Genomic DNA, 21,642 nt, shown 5'->3' on the forward strand with positions numbered 1-21,642 from the left:
CTCAGCCATCATCCCCGAGTGACCCCTCTGCTCCTGCCCCTCTGCCCTCGGCCGCAGTGGCTGAGCATGACCAATCCCCCCGGCACCACGGTGGGGAGCAGGGCTGGGGGTCCCCGACCTCCCTCCCCGCAGGGATCCAGGAATGCCACAGCCCTGGAGCCGCCTTTGATGTGGGATCACTTTGCCTCAGCTGCTGGAGGGGAGGGGGCTCGGGGGTCACCCGTTTTGGGGGGGGGGATGGGGCATCAAAGGGCTCCCCGAGGAGCAATCTCACATTGCACTTTGGCAGCTGCACACGGGGAGCTCTGGAAGTTGCCGGGGGCTGTGGATCCCTCCTCATCCTCACCTGTGATGTTTCCCAGGCAGGGGAGGGGAAAGGGGGTGCAAGACCCATCACTGGGGGTCTTCATGCTGGTGGCTTCCCAGAGGCAGTGTCATTCCCAGCTGGAGTCACAGCTGGAAGTGCCTTGAGGTCCCTGCTGTGTTGGGAGGGGCTTTGAAATTAAAAATTTGGAGGGGGTGAAAGCGAGGGCCCCCTCCAGCCTGGGGGAGTTGGGATCTGTCACCGTGGGAGCCTTGTTGAGCTGGGATTGTCCCAGTGGGAGGTGTGGGTCCATCCCTGTGGGAACTGGTGTCCATCCCTGCGTGTCCAGGGAGGGCTTGAGTGGCACATCAAAGGCTCTGGGAGGGCAAAGGGCACAGGAGCCGAGATCCCATCAGGGGAATTGGGGCCAGGTGACCCCATTGTTCAGGGGGACATGTGGCAGTGTAAAAGCCCAGGTGCTGCCCAGCTCCTCCCACCAAACCCACTGGGGGGTCTCTGCCGATGCTCCAGCACATGCTCCTGCCTCAGCTTCCTCCCAGGAAGAACCAGACTCTCCTGCAGCTCCCAGACCCGAGGAACGAGTCCTGGAGAGGGAACAGGGCTGGGAGCAGGACGGGACTTGCTCCTTGTCAGTGCTGGCTCGGGGCTGCCCACACAGGGCAGAAATGAGGCAGAACCTGTTCTGCTCATCCGCTGGGACACTGCCAGCACCCAGCACCTGGCACTCAGCACCCAGGAGCGGGGTTTGCTCCTCAGAGGCTGCTCCAGGAGGTGGCTGGAAGGAAAACCACCCCCGAGGGCTGGCCCAGCCCCTGGGTCACCGTGTGCTGGTGGCCGGGGTGTTCCTGGGTGTCACTGGGGTGCTTTGGGCTGACACAACCCCTGGTCCTGCCACCCGAGGCACCAGCTGTGACTGAGACCCAGCAAACTCACTACACCTCTGGGTCACCAGGGGTGGGGTGGGGACATGCTCTGCAGGATGGGACCCGGGCCATGGGGTTTGGCCCTGGCTGTGCTGTGCTGTGCTCAGGGCTGTTCCCAGCTGCTGGATGTGTCCCAGAGAGGCACCCATGACTGAGGTGCCATCCATCCATCCATCCATCCACCCCTCAGAGATCCAGGAACAGGGGCCACATCCTACCATATCCCTTCTCTATCCCATAAACATTCCTTGCTCTGGATGTCGCAGGGGCAAAGGGTCCAGGATGCCCAGAAAGGACTCAGTGCCCACCATGGGTGACCCAGATCTGAACCCCCAGCCCATGTTAGGGCTGTCCCCACACCACTGTCCCCCTGCAGAGACCTGGCCACGCTCACTGCATTCCCAGAACAGCCATCACAGGGGCCTCGTCCCTCTGGGACCCCTCCCCACCAGAGCTGAGCTGCAAGAGCCCTGCAAGGGGAGGAAGACAAGGGTGGCCCACAGACAGATACAGTGTCACTGCTGAAGTCTCATTTCCTGAGAAACCAGGCTAAAAATAATCCCCTTTTCTTGCAGTTCTGTGCTCAGTTTGTGCTGCCATCTCACCACAAAGCTGGGGGGAGCCTGAAACCGCCCCAGCTGGCCTCTCTCCCCCTGGGATGGAGGGAAGCTGAGGCACAGGTCCTACTGTGCCAGGCAGGGATGTTCCTGCCCTGGTGTTTTCCCTGCCTGGCACTGCCGGCCTGATCCTGCGTGGGGCTGAGCACCCAGGGTGGTCCTGAGTGGGCAGGACCCCCGGCCATTCAGGGCAGGATGGGATTGTTCCTGGCAGGGTGGAAGCTGTGGGTCTGGGGGCACCCACAGGATGGGGAATGTGGGGCTGGGGGGAGCCATGGGATAGGGAATGTGGGACTGGGGGGGAGCCATGGGGTGAGGGAGGGGCTGGGTTGGGGCTGTCCCATGGGAAAGGAGCCATGGGCTGGGAATGCCTTGAGGGGTGGGGGCCATGGATCTGGGGACAACCCTGTGGGATGGGGAACCAGCAAAGCTCCAGGGACCCCTCGTTGCCCCACACGGGCTTTTGGGGTGGGGGGTTTCAGGGTGCTGCAGGGAGGGCAGATGTCCTGCTCCCCCCATGCCCAGCACAGACCAGTCCCCCCAGTGCAGCCCAGGTGCCCTCCCAGGCACCCCATGCCTGCATCCTGCCCCCCCAAACCCCTGCGAGACACCAGGGCAGGGGGGGTTTCCCACCCCATCCCCTTTCCCACACCCCGGACTTCGAGTCTCTACCAGACTCGGGGTCCCCCCGCCGCGGGGCTTCATCCCCGCCGCGCCACCCCTTCCCAGGCGCCTGACGCCTCCCAGTTCAGCCCAGTTCAGCCCAGTTCAGTCCCGTCCGGCGGGTGCTGCTGGCTCCAGTCCCTGATTTCGTGCCGCCGGGCGAGGAGGCGCTCGCAGGGCTGCGGTTGAGTCACCTCGCACCCAGCCGGGGGTGGGACCGGGGGGCACCCGCGCACCCACGAGGGTCCCCGTGGGGTTACTGGGGTCGCGACGAGACACCGAGACCCCACCACCTGGGCAGGTAAGGGCGGCCGAGGGGCTGGACCCACCGCGGGGGCTGCACAGACACCCCAGGTTGTGTGTGTGTGGGGGGGTCTGGCTCCTCTCGCCCCACCCCGTGGGCTGCAGCCCCCCCTCCCCTCCCCGCTCCGCTCCCCACTGAGGACAGTGGGCTGGGGGCTCGGGGTCACGCGTTTCTGGGGTGGCTTTTCCTTGTCCCCACGCTGTAGCAGAGGCCTGGGGCTGGCCAGGGGTGCTGGGAGGAGTGTGTGGGGCGGTCGTGGGTGGCGACAACCCCCGACTGGGATCTGCCGGTCCCTGGGGGGCTGTGGGGGGTCACCCAGGCGGGGCTGAGCCTTGGGTGCATTTTGGGGGTGAGGTGGCGTTTCATGCCGTCTGTTGACCCCCCTCCATTGCCACGGGCTGCCTGCCAAGAAAAAAGGGGGGCGTGCACAGCCCCCTCCAGGTTGTGGCTTACTGGGGAGGTTTAACTGGTTTGACTGGTCTCCCGTGCAGGGTGGGGGGCCGGGTGCCCAGCACCCCTCTGCGCGCCGGCGGGCGCGGGACGGGGAGTGCTTGTTTACGGCTCGGTTTTTGGGGTCCCCACAGGGAGCTGGGGACCCACAGCAGCTCCTGGGCCAGACCTAGGTGCGTTTTGAGGCGGCAACGCTGTTCCGGGGCGGGGGAACCCCCCGTGTGCCGGCAGTAAACAGGATACGAGCGGCTGCGGTGGGGAGGCAGCGGCAGCATCGCCTCAGCCCCGGTGAGAGCCGGTACGTGGCCCCTGAACGCCCCCCACCCCAACCCCGGTGAGAGCCGGGATGTGCCCCCCGAGACCCCCCAGCCCCGCTGCTGGGGGCAGGGTGCTGGTGGGTGGCACAGGTTCCCCTTGGAGGGGGGGTCCAGGTGATGTTGGAGGTCCCTGGTGTTGTGTTGGGGGGGTCTGTGGTGGGGATGGCACCCAGTGCTCAGGTGCTGGACTGGGATCTCCAACACTGGGAGGTGTCTGAGGCCCCCCGGGGCTGGGACAAGGTCACCCGTGGGGTGATCCACAGGACTGGGGTAAAGGCAGTTGTGGGGCTGGGACAGGACCTTCTGTGGGGCTGGGGACAGGCTGGGAGAGGGCCACCGGTGGGGCAGGGACAGAGTCACCGGTGGGGCTGGGGACAGGGCCGTTGGTGGGAGGGGGGAACACCCCCGGCCGTGGGGGTGCTCAGGTCCCCGTGGGGTGGCCGGGGGTGGGCTGGGGGGGCTCTGGGCTGGTCCTGCCCCACCGCTGCTGCAATTTCCTGCCCGTGGTGACACCAGGCAGTGCTTCCCCAGCGCCGGGGACAGGAAGGGTAGTGGTGACACCGGCTGTGGAGCAAGACCCCCCCCTCCGGGAGGTGTGATGAGCTGAGTACGGTCTCAGCCCGGTTCAGTCTCAGCCCGGTTCAGTCTCAGCCCGGTGCGGTCTCAGCCCGTTGTAGGGGCAGCCAAGCCCCCTTTTGCCATCTGTCCGTGTGCCGTGACACCCGGTGAATCCCATGGGAAAGCGGGCAGGGGCAGAGCCGGCCCTGAGCAAACACCCTGGGCAAACACAGGCCGCGGGCAGGATCCCGGCAGGGGCGGGGCTGGCCCTGGCACGGAGCCGGCAGCGGCAGGAGCGGCACCGTGTCCCTCAACCTGCCCTGGGCACTGCCCATCCTCTTCCCTCGGCCCCCTCGGCATCATCCCACCCCTTTGTCCTCGCTGGGGGTCTTTGGGGTGGGTGTGTGGGTGCGCGCTGAGCTTCTCCCCCTTCTCCTCGCAGCGGGATGATCGCGGGGGATCATCCCCAGCGGCCCCGAGGTCCCTCTCCAGATGTTGGCATCGCTGGTGCATGCCCGGCACGCTGATCCCCCCCGGCACGCTGAGCCCCCCGATCCTCAGCGCCCACCTAAGCCAGAGCCCCGAGGTGTCCCCGGGGTGTCCCCCCACCCCGCCATGGCACTGGAGGTGGGGGTCGAGGCGCTGCTGGACCTGAGCTTCCTGACGGAGGAGGAGCGATGTGCCATCGCAGAGGTGCTGCGCCGCGACTGGCAGCTCCGCCGGCGCGAGGAGGGGCGCATCAGGTGGGCTGGGGGTCCCCTGCTCGGCATCACCCTTGGGGACAGCGTGGGCAGCCCCCAGGAGTAGCCAGTGTGGGGTCTGTCAGCTTTAGGGACAGCTGCTCCTCCCGACTCCAGACCCATCAACCTTGGGGTCTGTCACACTTGGGGACAGCAGGAATCCCCCCAGAGCACCCACAGGTGGGGACAGCACAGCCCCCCCAAAAGAAGACACCCTGGGATCTGCCACCCCTGGGGACAGAGCAGTCCCCTTTTCCCCGGTGATGGGGTCACCCATGGAACCCAGCCAGGGTTAAGCCCCACGGTGGGTCACACCAGCCCTGGGGGTCCCAAACCCCCTGGGAGGCAGTGGCCAGTGGCTCCCTTGGTTGGGAGGGGCCCTGGGCACTGTGGTGTGGGGGGGCTGATGGCAGTGCCAGGCAGGGGTCCCAACACCACCCTCCCGCCACCAGCAAGCTCCGCAAGTCGGTGTCGGACCCTGTGCGGCTGCGGGTGCTCACCGGGGACTGGTTCTGCGACGCCCGCGCCCAGCGCCACCGGCACCCCCTGGGCTCCGACCTCGTCCGGGCCTCCATCCGCCGCAGGAGGCGGCCCCGGGGTAGGTGAGGGACGGGGAAGTGCGGGGACAGAGGTGCCAGGGCTCGGCCCGCTGAGGTCCCCGGTGTCCCCAGGAGCAGGGGACCTGGAGCGTGGCCCCAGCCTGGGCGAGCTGGAGGCCATCGGAGAGCCACTGGCGGAGGAGAAGGAGGATGAGGATGACACGGCGGACACGGATGAGAGGTGAGGGGGGGAAAGGTGGGGCTGTCACCCCACGATGACACCGGGGCTGGTGGCATCTCATTGGTACCCACCAGGGGTGGCACAGGGGGGCTGGAGGTAGGGATTGAGGAGCAGAGCCTGTGGTGAAGGGGATGGTGCAGCCGTAGCTGGTGTCCATCTGCCCACCATCCAGTATTTGTCTGTCCATCATCCCAGTGTCTTCCACCATCCCAGTGTCCATCTGTCCACAATTCAGTATTTGTCCACCATCCCAGTGTTTCCCACCTTCCTGGTGTCTACTCACCATCCCAGTGTCTCCCACCATCCCAGTGTCCATCTGTCCACCATCCCAGTGTCTCCCGCTATCCCAGTGTCTATCTCTCCACCATCCCAGTGTCCGTCTGTCCACCATCCAGTATTTGTCTGTCCACCATTGCAGTGTCTGTCTGTCCACCACCCAGACCAAACTAATGGTGGTCTCTTCCCACAGCAGCCCCAGGGAGGAGGAGCTGGTGGCCACCAGGCCCCAGGTGGGTCCCTGGTTGGGGGGGTTGATGGGCCTGACTCTGGTGATGGACTCGATGGGTGGATGGGGAGTCACCCCCCTGCAGCCTGGAGCACCTGCAGTGTCACCCCAGGAGTGTGGTGCTGTTGGGACCAGCCTTGTGTGTGATCCCAAACCCTGTGGAGCGATGGGAGGTGTCCAATGGGATGCCCCCCACGCTGTCCCCAGGGACACAGAGGGGCTGGGCTGAGGGGAGCAGGCAGGGGAGAAGGGGGTCCCTGTTTACACCCTTGGTGCCACCTCACAGCCCAGGCCCCCAGCCCTGGAGGAGGCCCCCGTGTCACAGCCCCCACAGAAGGGTGACATCCCGGCGAGGGAGCAGGACATCCCAGCCCAGACAGGTAACCGGGATGGGGGGGTCAGTGCTGGGGAGATCTGGGGGGTTGGAGCCCCCCCCAGCACTGCTTCCCAACCTCCTACCTCCCCCCTGGCTCCCCATCGTGGCCCCTCATCTTGCTCCTCTTGCCAAAAAAAGGGGACCCCCACCCTTCTACCCACCCCTGCCGGGTCGGTGCCACCCCACACCCTTGCAGGTGACACAGGAGGTGGGAACCCTTTCAGCTCATCCAGCACGGAGGAGGATGAGGAGGAGCCTGACTCTGTACCCAGCAGTGCTGGGCAGGTGGGATGGGGGGCTGGATGGGATGGGGGGGCTGGAGGGGGCTGGATGGCATTTGGGGGGGGGATAGGACTATATAGGGCTATATAGGGCTGTATGGGATTGGAGGGGCTGTGTGCAGTTGGGAGGGGGCTGGAGTGGGCTATAAAGGCCTGTAGGGGTGTGGGGGACACATATAGGGCTGTATGGGGTTGGAGGGGGGTTTATGGGGTTTTGGGGGACTGGAGGGGGCTGCATGGGGTTGGGGGGCACATATAGGGCTGCATGGGATTGAAGGTGTTTTTTGGGGGTTTTGGAGGACTGGAAGGGGCTGTATGTGTTTGGGGGGCACATATAGGGCTGTATGGAGTCAGAGGGGGTTTTATGGGGCTTTGGGGGACTGGAGGGGGCTGTATGGGGTTGCAGGGGAGTCCGTCTGGCCTGAGCAAAGCACAGACCGTGCCCACACACATTGTGGGTCCGGGGGGGGGTGCTGACCCCTCCTTGCATTTCCAGAGACCAGAGACTCTCCAGACAGATCAGACACCCCCACATCAGGTGGCCCCACAGAACGGCCACACCCCCCCAAGCCTGCTGAGCACCAGCTCCTCCGTGTCCAGCCTCAGCTCCTCCACGGTACGGGTCTGGGGGCTGGTCGGAGGTGTGTGTGGGGGGGGGGGGGTCACCTCCCCAGCCCCCCCTGACCCCACTGACCCCATCCCCCTGCCCTGCAGCTGAGTGGGAGCCTGATGAGCCTGTACAGCGAGGGGGAGCTGGGCAGTGTGGCCGTGAGGGGCTGTGTCCAGTTCTCCCTCCACTACGACCCGGCCAAGAAGGAGCTGCAGGTCCACGTGGTGCAGTGCCGGGAACTGGCCGAGGCCAAGAGGCAGCGCTCGGACCCGTGAGTGCCACAGCCCCCAGTGGCACTGCCCAGCTGGTGCCCACGCTGGCACCCACTGCACCCACCCCATTTTTTGATTACCAGGTACATCAAGACGTACCTGCTGCCGGACAAGTCCAACCGCAGCAAGCGCAAGACCGGGGTGAGGAAGAGGAGCTTGGATCCCATCTTCAATGAGACCCTCAAGGTTTCTAACCCTGCCCTGGGATGGTTTGTGTTGGGGGGGCCCCCTGGTTCAGCTTGGTTGGATGGGGGTGGATGATCTCACCCTGTGTCCCCTCCCCACCAGTACAAGCTGGAGAAGAGGGACCTGCAGGGCCGGACCCTGAACCTCTCGGTGTGGCACCACGACAGCCTGGGCAGGAACCTCTTCCTGGGGGAGGTGGAGGTCGCACTGGGTGCCTGGGACTGGGCCAACACACGCCCTGAGTGGTTCAACCTCCAGCCACGGGTGAGCCCCCAGCTCCCCCAGCTCCACCTTTCACCCACAGCCCTCTGTAACCCCTCCATCCTCCACAGATGCCCATCCCCTCGGACGGCCTCGCCAGCCGGGGCAACCTCAGCTTGGCACTGAAGTTCATCCCCGCTGGCTCAGAAGGTGAGAGGTGCCCATGGGCAGCTGGAGTGGGGGTCTGGCATGGCAGGGTGCCCCTGACCCCTCTGACCCGCAGGCAGGGGGAATCCACCCACGGGTGAGCTGCACATCTGGGTGAAGGACGCTCAGGGCCTCATCCCGCTGCAGAGCGGCACCGTGGACGCCTTTGTGCAGTGGTAGGAGCGGGGGTGGCACTTTGGGGGGCACCCAGGGGGGCTGGTGGCAGTGTCCCCTCACCCCCTGTGTCCCCCCAGCTACGTGCTGCCAGATGACAGCAAGGCCAGCCGGCAGAAGACGCGGGTGGTGAAGCGGAGCCTGAACCCCCTCTTTAATCACACCATGGTCTACGACGGCTTCCAGGCCAAGGACTTGGCTGAGGCCTGTGCCGAGTTCACCCTCTGGCACCAGGAAGCCTTTTCCAAGCGCCAGCTGGGCGGTATCCGGCTCAGCCTGGGCACCGGTGAGGCCGGGGGGGACCCCCAGCACCTCAGGGTGCCCCCCTGTGCCGTGGCTCGGGGGGTGACCATGGGGGTCTCTCCACAGGGAGCAGCTACGGGCTGCCCGTGGGCTGGATGGACTCGACGGCGGAGGAGCAGGGGGTGTGGAGGCGCCTCCTCCAGCAGCCCCGGCAGTGGGTGGAAGCGCTGCTGCCCCTGCGGACCAACCTGGCCCCCCGGGCGTAGCCCCCTGCTCCCACAGGGACCACCTGGTGCCAGCGGGACTGTGGGACCTGGGGGGATGGAGACCTGGAGCATCACTGTGCAGGGCTGGGGGTCTGTGCCCTCCCCTTCCAGCAGCAATGAAGTGACATCAGAGGGCACATCTGGTGGCTGTTTATTGCTCTGGGCACCGTAGCCTGACTTCTCCCTCCACTCTGGGGCTGGAGCTGCTGCACCTCACTGCTCCCAGCGTGGAGCTGTCCCCTCCATCACTGCTCTGCCAGCCCCTGGGGTGGCAGCCCCGGGTCTCAGTGGCTTTGTCACAGCCCTGGGTGGGGTGGAGAGGTCACTCCCACACCAGGATGGCCCATTCCTTACTGGGAGACCCCACAGTGGTTCTTCTCCCCTGGTCACTGGGAGGACTGGAGTCATTCGGGGCCACCCACCAACACCACCCTGTGGGCAGGACACAGCCACAACCCCAGAGATTTGGTTTGCAGCCAAAATCTGGGACAGCACCCATTACTGGGGCCCTGACAGCGACAGGTGACAGGTGACAGGTGACAGTGACACAGACACCAGGAATTACAGGAAAATCCTTTATTAGTCTCTGTCCCACCCTGTACCATCTCAGGCTTTGCCCCAGCGTGGGTCTGGGGTCTCGGCCAGCAAAGGGCCCCCCCTGCCATCCATGGCCACGTGTCCTCTGATCCCTGGGGTGCCCCAGGTCCCCTGGGTGCTTGGCAAGAACAGGGTGGGGGAGCCTCAGGTGGGATTCAGGGCTGGATGGGCCCCCCCTGCCCACCTGCATCCCCCAGGGAGCAGCCAGAGGGTGCAAACCCCTGGAGCATTCCCAGCCACCGCTGGGGACAGGGACAGGGGTCAGGCCTGGGGGACGTGTCCCACCCTGGTGTCCCCAGCTTTGCATAGTCGTGGTGTGGGGGGGCCCTGTGGCTGCAGGGGGTGACACCAGCAGCCTCTTCACCCCGAGGAGGACAAGGACAGCGTCCCTCACCCAGCCTGGGGCACGCAGTGGCCTCAGATCCTGGTGCATTGGACAGAGAAGAGCCGTGGCAGGAAGGGTCCTGGAGGGCTTTACCATGGGGGGGTCCAGCCCTTTCCAGCCCCCCCAGGCACTGGGCTGCAGGAGGGGTGTCCCAGTGCCCACCCTGCTGCACCCATGCCATGGGGAAGGGTTGGACTGCACTGGGAACTCCTGCAGGGCAGGAATGGGGGGCACCCCCTGCACCCCCACCCTGGCTACATGACCCCCCCCGGACACGACACAGACACCACCTCGCAGAGTTTAATGGGGGGCAGCCCGAGCTACAAGTGTCACCCCACAGCACACGACACGCACCCCCCTCCCCAAAACAACACACAGAAAGGGGGTGGGGGGACAGGGAACCCCCCTAAACACCCCCCAGAGCAACACAGAGGCACAGCAAAAGCACACAGCGAGGGCCTGGCTCCGCTTCTCCGGTGGGCACGGGGGGCTGGGGGATCGGGGTGGGCAGGGGGGGTGTCAGGGCAAGGGGGTGGGTGCTCCAGCCAAAACGCTGAAGGGAAAAGAGAGACCACCAGGAGAAGAGGGGACTCCCCCGCCCCAGCGAGCCCCCGAGCTTTGGAGAGGCAACGGGGCAGGGGCCGCCGAGGGTGGGGAGGTGGCTGCTGGGTGCTAACTGGGGCCAAACTGGGAGCCCTGCAGCTCCTGTCCTGTCGAGGACGCTCAGGGGGAGGGGGGGCTGCACCCTGCTGTGGTGGGACTGGGGGTGTTGGAGGCACCTCACCCCAGTGGCAGAAGGGGCTGTACATCAGCTGCACCCCCCAAGGGGCTCCGTGCCTGAAAAGGGAGCAAAGGGGGGACACCCCCTTCCCTTCCACCACTAACAACTCACAGGAAAACAGCAAACCAGGTGGGAAACACCCGACATGCAAACCAGGGGAGAGGGTCCACGCCACCCTCCTCTCCCCGGGGAGGTGTGAGGGAAGGGTGAAGCTCCGGGGGTGCAGGGAGGGCACCTCCTCCCCATGGCCACCAGCACCCAGAACCTACTGGTTGTCCTCTCTGGCAGCGTGGAAGGAAAGAGAGACGGGGCACAGCCCCCCATGTTAGACACGACGAGCCCCACGGTCATGGGAAGAGTGTGGACCCCCACCTGGCTCAGCCTCAGAGGGACGGATTTGGGGTGCCCCCCACTCCCCACAGGGTTTAGAGCCAGGATCCAGCCAGACAATGACACACAGAGGAGGTGGCAGGACAGCCAGACACCAGTGAGGGGACAGGTGGGTGGGGACAATGAATCCTCCCCTCACTGAATGAGGACAAAGAGCCACGGGACACAACACAGCGGCGAGACAGGACACGCACCGGGGTGACCCCATTTTTGGCTTCAAGGGTGGGCTTGGCCCGGGTCCCCCCCTCCACCCCAGATCCCAGGGAGGGTGTGGGAGCCTTACAGCGTTTGGTAGGTGCTGTCCTTCGACTTGATGAACTTGATGACGAAGAAGACAACGGCCTGGATGCTCAGCACCAGCACGATGCCGCCGATGAAACTGGCCGTGTCGAAGCCGGGCGGGTGGAACTCGGGGCTGCCCGTCAGCGGGGCACTAGTGGTGGTGGTCCCTGTTGTCAGGGGAAAATGAGGGGTTTTTAGGGGGTTATGGGTGCTCTGGGTATCCCTGAGCTCTGATGATCCTGCCAAAGGGAGGCAATTTGTGGTCCACACAGCCCCCAGTTGCTGCACAGGGAGGGATGGTAGTTCCCAGCTTGGGGCTAGGATGTGCCCACCAACATGTGGATGCTGGGATGGGCTCAACCCCTTCCCATGCCATAGCAGTTGGAGCTGCAGGAAAGGAGCCAGCAGGAAAAAGATCCCAGTGGGATCAATAATTCAGAGGGCTCTGGGCTCTGGTTACCCGCCGTAATTAGCCCAGTGCTCTCCAGTTCCCGCTTCCTGGAAGAGGCTTATTCTCTGCTCCCAGCCCCAGCTCCAATCAGGCTGGAGGTGGAATTTCCAGCAAGGATGGCATCAGGGATGGTTTTTGGAGGGCTGTGGGGTGACATGACCCCCTCAGCTCCATCCAAGCACTGTCCAGGGCAGAGAGGGGGGGACAGGGACAGAGCTCCGACCCAGGAGAGCGGTGGCACCTCTTGGGGCACAGTCCACTGATGCAACCCTGAGGCACATCCCTCCCAAAGGGGTGTGAAATATGGAGGGAATTGTCTTGTTGGGACTGGGCACTGATCCCTGAGGCAGCCAGGACCCTCATCCCACCACCTCCCACCCCCCAGACCCACTCACTTGTGGAGTGTGTCACTGGCTCCTTGCTGTGGGACCGTGGAGGCTCTTCTGTGGGGGACTTCAGAGCTGGAGAGGGCAGGGACAGAGGGAAGGGGGAAGAAGGGGTGTGAGGGGACACTGCCACACACCCCCCACCCCAGACCCCTGTCCCAGGGGTGGGACTTCTTCTCCATGGCCACAGCACCCAGAGCAGCACCTCTGTCCCGAAGGCTGCTGGGCCTGGGGGGCTGTGGGGGTCTGGGGTTACCTCGGCACAGGGTGCTGGTGTTGTAGAGTGCACAGGTCTCCCGTGTTGCTGCCCCTCTCTGCACACAGCTCCCTGTTTCTACGGGAAGAGGGAGTAGGGTTTTCCTAAGGATCCCAATCCAGCACCCACTGCAGCCGATGGTGTTTGGGCCCTGGGCTGCCCTGAGCACCAGAGGGTTTGGGATGATGAGGACTCATTCCCAGGGCTGGACATTCATCCCTCCAAGGGGCTGTGAGTTGGGGCTCTTATCTGCACCCCCTCAGGGAAGAGCCCCAAACAGGGGCTTTATGAACAGCTGGTTTTCTTCCTTCTCCATTGCTCGATGCTGCTCCGTGTGCACATGACAGAGGGTTCCCAGTGTTATCCCAGCATGGCGGGGAGTAGCACACACCAAAACCTACACCCCTGCCCACTGGACTGGCACAGATCCCCCCCTTCCCTCTGGATGGGTCAGCTGAGATAGACCTTGACCATGGAAAGCAGCTGGGACTGGGCACCTGAGGGTGCTGAGTGCTGGCACCATCCCAGCACTGCCCCAGCCCAGTGACAGGGGCTGGAGAAGGCTGGTGGGAGCCCCTCGCTGTCCCCCCCAGCTGAGCCCCTCACCTGGTTCCTCAGGGGTCCTGCAGCCCACCCAGACGCAGCCGGTGGTGTTGTGTGAGGGGGTGACAGCCGTACATGTCTCACAGGACCTCAGCTCGCCACACTCTCCTGCCAAATCCAGGGAAAAGGGATGAAGGCAGGGCCAGCATCTGTCCCCCTGGCTCTGGGGTTGAGGCTGGACCCTCAGCTCCATAGAGTGGGAATTTGGATGATGCTGTGGGAGGGATGAAGGCACATCCCACAGCACCAAACCCACCCACACACCCGTCCCAGTGGAGTGTTTGCAGCGTCACCAGCTCTCCAGAGAGGGGACACCCCACAGCTCGCAGCCTGGGACACACAGGGCTCACCCCATCACCCACAGTGCAGGGAAACATCCCCCAGCCCTGGGCTGGGATTTGGGATCCTGGGATCTTTTGGCGGATGTTTAAATGCAATGAGGAGGCAGCAGCACAGCCTGGTCGGGGTTACCTGAGCAGCATCACACCCTTGTCCCCCCAGATCGCCCCTCAGGACCCCCCGCTCTCATGGCCCCGGTGAGGGCCATGAGTCACTCGGGTGTTTGTGGAGCTGCTCTTCCCACACACACGCTCATCACTAATTTACAGCGCTGACTGTCGGCGAGGGAGGCTGCGACTGACGAGCCGCGGCCGGGCCCTCCCTGCACCTCCCCGCGTCCCACGCCCGCGTTTGCACCATCCCGGGAAAGACCCGGGAGCCATTTCCCACCCTGGATGTGTTTCCAGGCTCTCAGGGGGCAAACCCTCCTCCCAGAGCTCGCTGAGGGCTGGCAACCCCCTGGGTCGGCTCCCCAGGGGTCTTTCCAGGCAGGGACCTACCAAGCACAAGGCATCCCTGCCGGCAGCGCTTCCCACCACACCACCTCCCTTCGGGGTGACCAGCGCCAGCCCCCCAGCTTTTAGGGTCCCCTAAAAACCGTGCTTGGCTGATGGGAAAGTCCCTTCTCTTTTTTTCCCAGCAAAAGCCAAGGGGGCAACTGGTGGCACAAGGCAGGAAGCGGGGATGCTGCGGCCCCATTGCCATGGCTACGGGAGGAGGGTGGGCACTCCGCTCGGCCCCCCCTCCAGCATTTAGAGACCTGCCGGGAGCCAATGGGAAAGTAGGACTTTGTTCGCAAGGGTTTCAGGCAGGTTTGTAATTTTAAGTTATTTTTATCGCGGCAGGCGCAGGAACAGACGTTTGAGCCCAGTGTTGTCAACTCCCGCTCCTGCCATCAGGTGTGGGGAGGGAGAGGGAATAAAGGGGGGCAGCGGGGCCGGCTGAGGGCACCCCCATCCCCGTGGGCTCTGGGAACACGCGTGAGTCCCGCTGGGATAAGTCAGGGTGGAAACGTCTCCCGGGAGCAGAGCGGGGGATGGGAGAAGGGGGGCAGAAGGATGCCGGGGGTTTGCATAATTAATGCCCGGAGTTGCAGCACCTCGGGAAGGGGGATGACGGCTCCGCTCCCCGCTCCCCGCCACGAGCCACGAGATCCCCACACTTTTTTCGGGGGGGTTGGATCCTGCACCCCGCTTATCCAGAAGCAGCCCAGCGCACCCCTCCCGGCCCTGGGGGGTCCCAGCCCCCCGGAACACGGCTGGGAGAAGGGGTCCCCCTCCCTGCGAACCGAGCAGGCGACGGAGTCTTGTGGGGGCGGGAGGAGCCTCTGGAAAGAAAAGACCCCCCCAAAAAAAGTTCATCTGCCCCAAAGCTGCAAACTCCCACCCTCCAAGCCCCAAGCTCTCCCCCCCCGCGCCCCCCGGCCGTACCTGCGCGGGTGGGAGCGGGTCCCTGCGCGCAGAGCAGCGCGCACAGGAGCGCGCAGCGCAGCGCCCCGGGACCCGGCGGGGCCATGGCCCGGCCCGGCTCGGCTCAGCGCGGCTCGGCCCGGTCCCAGCGGGCGGTGTGGCCGCGGCTCTCCCGGGAGAGCGGAGCGGAGCGCCGGGCAGATGCGCGCCCGAGGGAGGCGGCCCCGGCGGCGGCGGGGGAGGGTGGGGGGGCGGCCCCGCCTCGTCGCGCCCCGCCCCGCCCCGGCAGGCCCGGCCCGGGAAGGGGGGGTCTCTCCAGAGGTGCATCCCCCCCCCCCTCCCCACACACACTCCCCTCGTTGCCGCGGCCGTGGGGAAGCCGCGGCTGACCCGGGACCGTGGGGTCCGGGCTGAACCCCTGGCACGGGGTGTTCTGCTGCACGGGTTGTACACACCTGCACACCTATACACAGCTGCACACCTGAACACACTGTACACACTGTGCACACTGTACACACTGTACTCCTGCACACACTGCACACACCTGCACACCTGAACACACTGTACACACTGCACACCTGTACACACTTGCACGCCTGAACACAGCTGCACACCTGGACACACTGCACACACTGCACACCTGGACACACTGCACCCCCTGTACGCTCTGGACACTCACTGCACACCCTGCACATCCAGCACACCTGAACCCGCACACGCAGCACACACCTCACGCCCGGACATCCCGCACACCCCGCACGCTGCCTGTGCACGGTACACCCCGAACACCGCACAGCCCGCCCGCACACAGCCCGCTGCACACCCCATATACCCCCCCACCCCTGCCCCGCGCTCGGGGCACCGCGACCCTCCCCGGGGCTGCGGCGGGTCCCCCCGGGGCCCGGGTCCTCTCGTTCAGCACCGCGAACAGCTCCCGCCGGGCCGAACCGGGCCGGGACCCTCCGGTCCCTGGCCGAGCTCCGAGGGGGCGGCCGCAGCCCCCTCTGGGAGCATCAGGGGCTCTCGACCCCCGCGAGGTCCCGGCAGTCCCAGGTACCCTGGGACCCCCCCCCCTCCCCAGCGGGGACAGGGAAACTCCCCGGGTTTCGAGGAACCGGCGCGGGGGAAGAGTCCCGGGGGGCGCACGGCTTCTCCTTCCTCCCCCTTCTCCTCCTCCTTCTCCTTCTTCTCCTCCTCCTCCTCCCCAGGGGGAGGGCTCCCCGCCAGCCGCCCTTCCCGCAGCCCCTCCCGGCCGGGCCTTCCCGCTTCTCCCGACCATGAATTATTCAGCCCCGCGTGGGAAAGCCGGGCCGCGGGGACCCTCGGGGGCTGCGCGCCCCTGGATGTGCGGGGCCAGGGGAGGACTCATCCTCACCCCTTCCTCCTCCTCCTCCCCACCGGCCGCCCCCTCCAAAGCGGAGCCCCCAAACCTCTGCATTGCGGGGAGGGGGGAGGTGGGGGGGAGCCCGCACCCCTTTATCGCGGGGGTTTAAGGGGGGGGGTCCCGTGGGTGGCGTGAGCCCGGGTTTGAGGTGGGCAGGGGGGTTCGAAGCGGGGCGTGGGTCGGGGTGTGGGTGGTGGGTGGTGGGTGGTGGGTGGGGGTGAGGGGCCTGGTTTTTTTTTTATGAATGAGCTGCGATTACTATGCGGCGCGCGCGCGCCCGCGCTGCCTGTGCGGGCGCTGATTGGCCCGTCGGCGGCATTGACGTCACGGCGGGGTGAGCGGGGTTTTGGGGGGGGCGGCGGTGAGTCACCCCCCGAACCCCCCCCGAGCCCCCCCGGCCGGGCTCGGCCACTATAACTCGGCAGCGCCCATGGCAGCGGCCCCCCAGCCGGGCAGCCCAGCACAGCCCGGGCCCCGGCCCCGCAGCATCCCGGCAGGTGAGTGCCTGGCACCGCGGGGGGGGGCACCGGGAGGGGGGGGAGCCCGCAGGGCGAAGGGGAGGGCGGCGAGGAGCGGCCGTGCCCCCCCCCACACCCCGTCCAGGGGCTGTGCTGCCTGCCCAGGGAGGGGTAGACCCCCCAAGGTAAGTGGGGATCCCCTGGTTGGGGGGTGCATGGTGGGGCTGGAGGGGTGTGTCTGCCCGCTGGGGTGCTGGTCTGGGGGGGGGGAGGGTTACCCCCTTCACCTGCTGCTTGAGATGCCCTCGGTTTGGCCCTGAAGTCTTTGCTGGGGAAGGGTTTCCAGTGCCAGTCCTGCTCCCCCAGGATTTATCCACCAAAATCATGCAGTGCCCAACACCCAGGCAGGCAGGAGCAGGGGTGTCGTGTGTGTGTCCCCCTGCCCTTTATTCACCTGTTTGTTTTAAACCCAAACCACCTCATCTCGAGAAATCCCCTTGGAGCAAACAACGAGCACCCCCTCAAACACACACAGCTCTGTTCCCCCCTGCTGTAGACAACTTTTGGGGGGAAGCAGGACTGTCCCCAGCTGAGTGGCACAGGGAGGGCTCATGAGGGCAGCAGGTGCTGAGGGAGCTGCTTTTGCTTTCAGCTGCAGCAGGTCACCCTCCACCACCATGATGGACAAAGGGCCCCCCAACTCCAGCGAAGGCCAGCAGGGCTGGTTTTCTGCCAGGAATGGCAGCGGCAGCTCCCTGGATCTGGAGTCTGTGGTGAGACCCCTGGCCTTGAACCCGTGGGACGTTGTGCTCTGCGTCTCCGGGACCATCATCTCCTGCGAGAACGCCATCGTGGTGGTGGTCATCTTCTACACGCCGGCCTTCCGCGCCCCCATGTTCCTCCTCATCGGCAGCTTGGCCACGGCCGACCTCCTGGCGGGTTTGGGGTTGATCCTGCACTTTGCCTTCGTCTACTTCGCGCCGTCGGAGGCGGTCAGCCTGCTCACGGTGGGGCTGCTGGTCACCTCCTTCACGGCCAGCGTCTGCAGCCTGCTGACCATCACCATCGACCGCTACCTGTCCCTCTACAACGCCCTGACCTACTACTCGAAGAGGACGGTCACCAGGACTTACATCATGCTGATCCTCACCTGGGGAGCCTCCATCTGCTACGGGCTCCTGCCCGTCATGGGCTGGAACTGCCTGAAGGAGCCGCCCGCCTGCAGCGTCGTCAGGCCGCTGACGAAGAACCACCTCATCATCCTCTCCGTGTCCTTCTTCGCGGTGTTCGCGGCGATGCTCCAGCTGTACGTGCAGATCTGCCGGATCGTGTGCCGGCACGCCCACCAGATCGCCGTGCAGAGACACTTCCTGGCCAGCTCCCACTACGTCACCACCAGGAAAGGCATCGCCACCCTGGCCGTCATCCTGGGCACCTTCGCGTCCTGCTGGCTGCCCTTCGCCGTCTACTGCCTGCTGGGGGACTACACCTACCCGGCCCTCTACACCTACGCCACCCTCCTCCCCGCCACCTACAACTCCATGATCAACCCCGTCATCTACGCCTTCAGGAACCAGGAGATCCAGAAAGTGCTGTGGGCCGTGTGCTGCGGCTGCTTCTCCTCCACGCTGCCCTTCCGCTCCCGCTCCCCCAGCGACGTCTGATGTGCCCCCTTCCCCAACCACCTCCCTGCACCTTCCACTCACCGGCTGCAGTCGGGGGATCCGCTTTTATTCCCCCTTCTCATTCCCAGAGGCAACGTTGCGGGAGCTCTTGGAACCAGGCAGCTCTTCCCAGCCTCGTCCTTTTCGGGCACAGCCCCTTCTTGGTCTCTATTTTTCCACTTTTTGAATGTACAGGAGAGAAAAGCGTATTTTTTATCCATAATATAATCTATATTTATGTGTGAGAGAGAGACAGAGAGAGAGGGGGGAGATCCTCATATTTTCTTTAAAACTATTTACGATGCTTTATTTTTTTAAGGGGGGGGCGACACCAGGAACGTTCACCCCCATCTTGCTTTTTTTACAACCTCATTATTTACCTCAGATAGTTAAAATATATTTTGTACGTTTGGGGAAGGGGGGAAGAGACTCATTGCCAGAGGAGGAGGGACTCTAACCCTCCCCCCCATCTTCTCCCAGCTGTCCATCCATCGCTTTATTTATTTTTTTTAATTATTATTTAATTTGATTTCCGTGCCTCCCTCCCGCCCAGCGCTGGGCCCTGCTGCCCTCTAGTGCTCGCTGCCTTCGGGAGGAGGGGGCTGCCGGAGGCTCCACACCCCCAAACCCAGCAGTTTTGGGGTCCTCTGGGTGCTACCACCCCCCCTCCTGGCACCCAGGGCTCCCCCCTGCCAAAGCCTTTCTTTGCACTGGGGTTGGATTTGCACATTTTGGAGGGGGGAGATAGATGTGAAGAGGCCTCTTGTGATGGGCCCCCTCTGGATGGGGATCTCTTGGGATGGGGGATCCCTCAGGATGGGGAACCCTCGGGGTGGGGACCTCTCGGGGCCAAGGTGAGGGTGGGGGGGCTGCTTCTTGTTTACAACGGTGGGAGGGGAATAAATTAATTTGTGATACGAGGTGCGGCTGTTTGATGCTGGGGAGGGGGTGGGATGGTGTTTCCCGAGGAGGGAGAGCAGGCTGAGGTCCCCGAGTCCCATCAGGGCCGTCTCCCCGCTCCGTTTCCCTGCTCCCGGACAAGAGATGCCAAGCGACAGCGCTTCCCCCACCCATCACATCCTGTTAGCAGGAGCCGGCCCGGGGGGGCGGGCCCTGACCATCCTCATCCTCACAGCGGGCAGAGGGGCTGCCCCCAGCTCTCCCGGTGACATCTGATGTGTCCCCCCTCCAGGGACGGTGAGGACTCATTCCCGGGGGGGTGCGTGTCCATCCAGCGGGATGGTGTCACTGCCTCCATCACTGCGCTCCAGCCCCTCTCCTGGGGGTCTCTGCATGGGGGGCACCCCCACACTGAGTCTCCCGTGCTCCAGGAGCCGCTGCTCACACAGGGTGTGGGACACCCGTCCTTGCTGGCGGTGCTCCTGCTCGTCTCAGGGAAGGAAGGGTTAACGATGGCACAGCTAATTAGGGCAGCTCAGCCCCTCTGGTGTCAGGACTCTGCACCCCCAGAGCCCCCCGTGTCCCTGCCCACGCCGGTCAGGGAGCAGCAGGTTTCTCACAGGCATTTGTGCATCTGCAGACGCGCCGGGATGTGGCAGAGCCCGGGGCTGAGGAGCAGCCGGGGCCGGCTGGTGCTGTGGGAGGAGTGTCGGCCCCCCCACCCCGAGGCTCCACTTCACCTTGGGCTCGGGGACCTGGTGGCAGCCCGGGGGGTTGGGGCTGTTTATTGCAAAGGAAATAAAGATTTCCTTCGGCTCGGTGCTGGAAAGGGGCTGTGGCAGCAAGTGATGAGGGGAAATGGGGTTGCAGAGGGACTGAAAGACCCACAGATCGTCTCCCGCTCTCCCAGGGCTGGGCTCAGTGTTGTGGATGGGGAATTTGGGGCTCTGCTTGTCCCCAGGGGGGTTAAGGCAGGGGTTGGAGATGCTCATTGTACCCTAGGGCCCTCCATCCCTCAGCCAGGGGATAATTCCTAAGCCCACCTCCCTCAGCAGTGAAAAATCCTGTAATTCCCAGCCCTGCTGTGTTCAGGAGCAGTTCATACCTGGTGGTTCTTATGTCAACATCACATGGCAGGTGAAACAGCTTCTCTCTGTCCCTCGTGCCTCCCCTGCTGATGTCTTCAGAGGGAGCTTCTCCATGGTGTGCAAGCCCATCCAGTCCCTCCCACTCCCTGGGGTCCGTGTCACCTTCCCTGGGGACAGGGTGACACACCAGGGTGTGCAGGGCACAAAGGCAGCACCATTCAGGTCTGCTGGGATCCCCCTCAGGCTCTCACCCCCCACAGCTGGAGGTGGGGGTGGGCACAGGGCTGCAGCTCCCCCTTCCCAGACCCTGGCAGGGCTGTGCTGGAGCTGGTGGGCTTCCAAGATGGATGGGAGGCTGATTTCTACTGAGTCCTGGGGGTGACCCATAGTGACAAAAGCCACCACAACCCAGGCCAAGGGGTTCTCCCCATGGCCAGCAATTTGGGAGCTGTTGGTGCTGGAGCCCTTGAGCCCTTTTCCCCCCCACCACAGGTGCCCCGAAAATGTCACCCTCACAGCCCTGTCCCCTGGTGCCACCAGTCACCAGGGTGACCATCACCCAGCACGTGGCTGCTCCATGTGCCCCTTCCTGGGTGGGAAACACACCCTGTGCCTCCTACCTGTGTCTGATTCCCTGCTGCCAGGATGGATGAGGGAAGCTGAGGCTGAGCACGGGGCTGGAGGAGCCACCACCCCCCGAGCCTGCTGTTGCTGGTCCTTCTCCCAGCACTCCAGCCAGTCCAGAGGCATTCCCAGCTGCTCCAGGCCTTTGGGGGATGATGGAGGAGGCGGCAGCAGGCAGGGAGGTACAGCCTGCAGCAGCATGGCCCAGCCTGCTCCCTTTTTTGGTGGAGAAAGACGCAGAAAGTGGAGCTATAAAAAAGAGCCAAACCCATCCAAGAAGGCGCCTGAGTGCTGAGCAGCCACCCCCACGCTGGGGACGAGCAGGAGGGGCTCGGGGGGGACCAACAGCCCAACTTTGGGGTTAAAACATGAGCTGAGAGATGTGGGCACGGTGTCACCCCAACTGTGCTCACACATCTGGCAGGGCCAGCCCTCCCCAGGCTCCCAGCAGATGCCGTAAGCACAGCCAGCTCTTGCCTCCAAGCCCTGCCCGTGCTGCAGTGCAGGCAGGGGACTGGGGCGGGATTTGTTTCCTGTCTCCAGTGTGGGCAGCCCTGGTCCTGTTGGCAGCAGCAGGGCTCAGATCTGGCTCCAAGGACCTGCCCTTGGCCACCTTGCAGGTGAGAGCGCTGGCAGCACCCACGGCA

General features: G+C 64.7%; 3 protein-coding genes across 5 annotated transcripts; 2 read left to right on the forward strand and 1 right to left on the reverse strand.

Annotated features, from left to right (window-relative positions):
* The first annotated feature begins 2,741 nt into the window (after positions 1-2,741).
* On the forward strand, positions 2,742-9,135 carry SYTL1 (synaptotagmin like 1). Its single transcript, XM_027661265.1, has 16 exons — positions 2,742-2,829; positions 3,417-3,580; positions 4,600-4,900; positions 5,350-5,495; positions 5,569-5,677; positions 6,147-6,186; positions 6,469-6,562; positions 6,755-6,843; positions 7,336-7,455; positions 7,554-7,720; positions 7,805-7,907; positions 8,010-8,171; positions 8,240-8,318; positions 8,392-8,491; positions 8,570-8,775; positions 8,859-9,135. The coding sequence occupies exons 3-16, from the start codon at positions 4,650-4,652 to the stop codon at positions 8,996-8,998; spliced, it is 1,806 nt and encodes a 601-aa protein (XP_027517066.1). The 5' UTR covers positions 2,742-2,829; positions 3,417-3,580; positions 4,600-4,649; the 3' UTR covers positions 8,999-9,135.
* A 424-nt stretch (positions 9,136-9,559) lies between these two features.
* On the reverse strand, positions 9,560-15,052 carry CD164L2 (CD164 molecule like 2). Of its 2 annotated transcripts, none has more exons than XM_027661128.1 (6): positions 14,899-15,050; positions 13,133-13,237; positions 12,527-12,604; positions 12,280-12,345; positions 11,435-11,600; positions 9,560-10,019 (listed from the first exon to the last, which is right to left on the reverse strand). In XM_027661128.1, the coding sequence occupies exons 1-6, from the start codon at positions 14,981-14,983 to the stop codon at positions 10,013-10,015; spliced, it is 507 nt and encodes a 168-aa protein (XP_027516929.1). In that variant the 5' UTR covers positions 14,984-15,050; the 3' UTR covers positions 9,560-10,012. The 2 variants fall into 2 exon arrangements, with proteins under 2 accessions (XP_027516929.1, XP_027516928.1); XM_027661127.1 differs by lacking the exon at positions 9,560-10,019 and adding an exon at positions 10,267-11,042 and having other exon boundaries at positions 14,899-15,052.
* A 1,610-nt stretch (positions 15,053-16,662) lies between these two features.
* GPR3 (G protein-coupled receptor 3) lies at positions 16,663-19,276 on the forward strand. 2 transcript variants are annotated; one of them, XM_027661125.1, is made up of 2 exons: positions 16,663-16,758; positions 17,372-19,276. In XM_027661125.1, the coding sequence occupies exon 2, from the start codon at positions 17,397-17,399 to the stop codon at positions 18,381-18,383; it is 987 nt and encodes a 328-aa protein (XP_027516926.1). In that variant the 5' UTR covers positions 16,663-16,758; positions 17,372-17,396; the 3' UTR covers positions 18,384-19,276. The 2 variants fall into 2 exon arrangements, with proteins under 2 accessions (XP_027516926.1, XP_027516927.1); XM_027661126.1 differs by lacking the exon at positions 16,663-16,758 and adding an exon at positions 16,830-16,904.
* The last annotated feature ends 2,366 nt before the right edge of the window (positions 19,277-21,642 follow it).

This window comes from Corapipo altera, unplaced genomic scaffold, assembly GCF_003945725.1.
Source record: "Corapipo altera isolate COAL_440 unplaced genomic scaffold, ASM394572v1 201, whole genome shotgun sequence".
In the NCBI taxonomy this organism is placed as follows: domain Eukaryota; kingdom Metazoa; phylum Chordata; class Aves; order Passeriformes; family Pipridae; genus Corapipo; species Corapipo altera.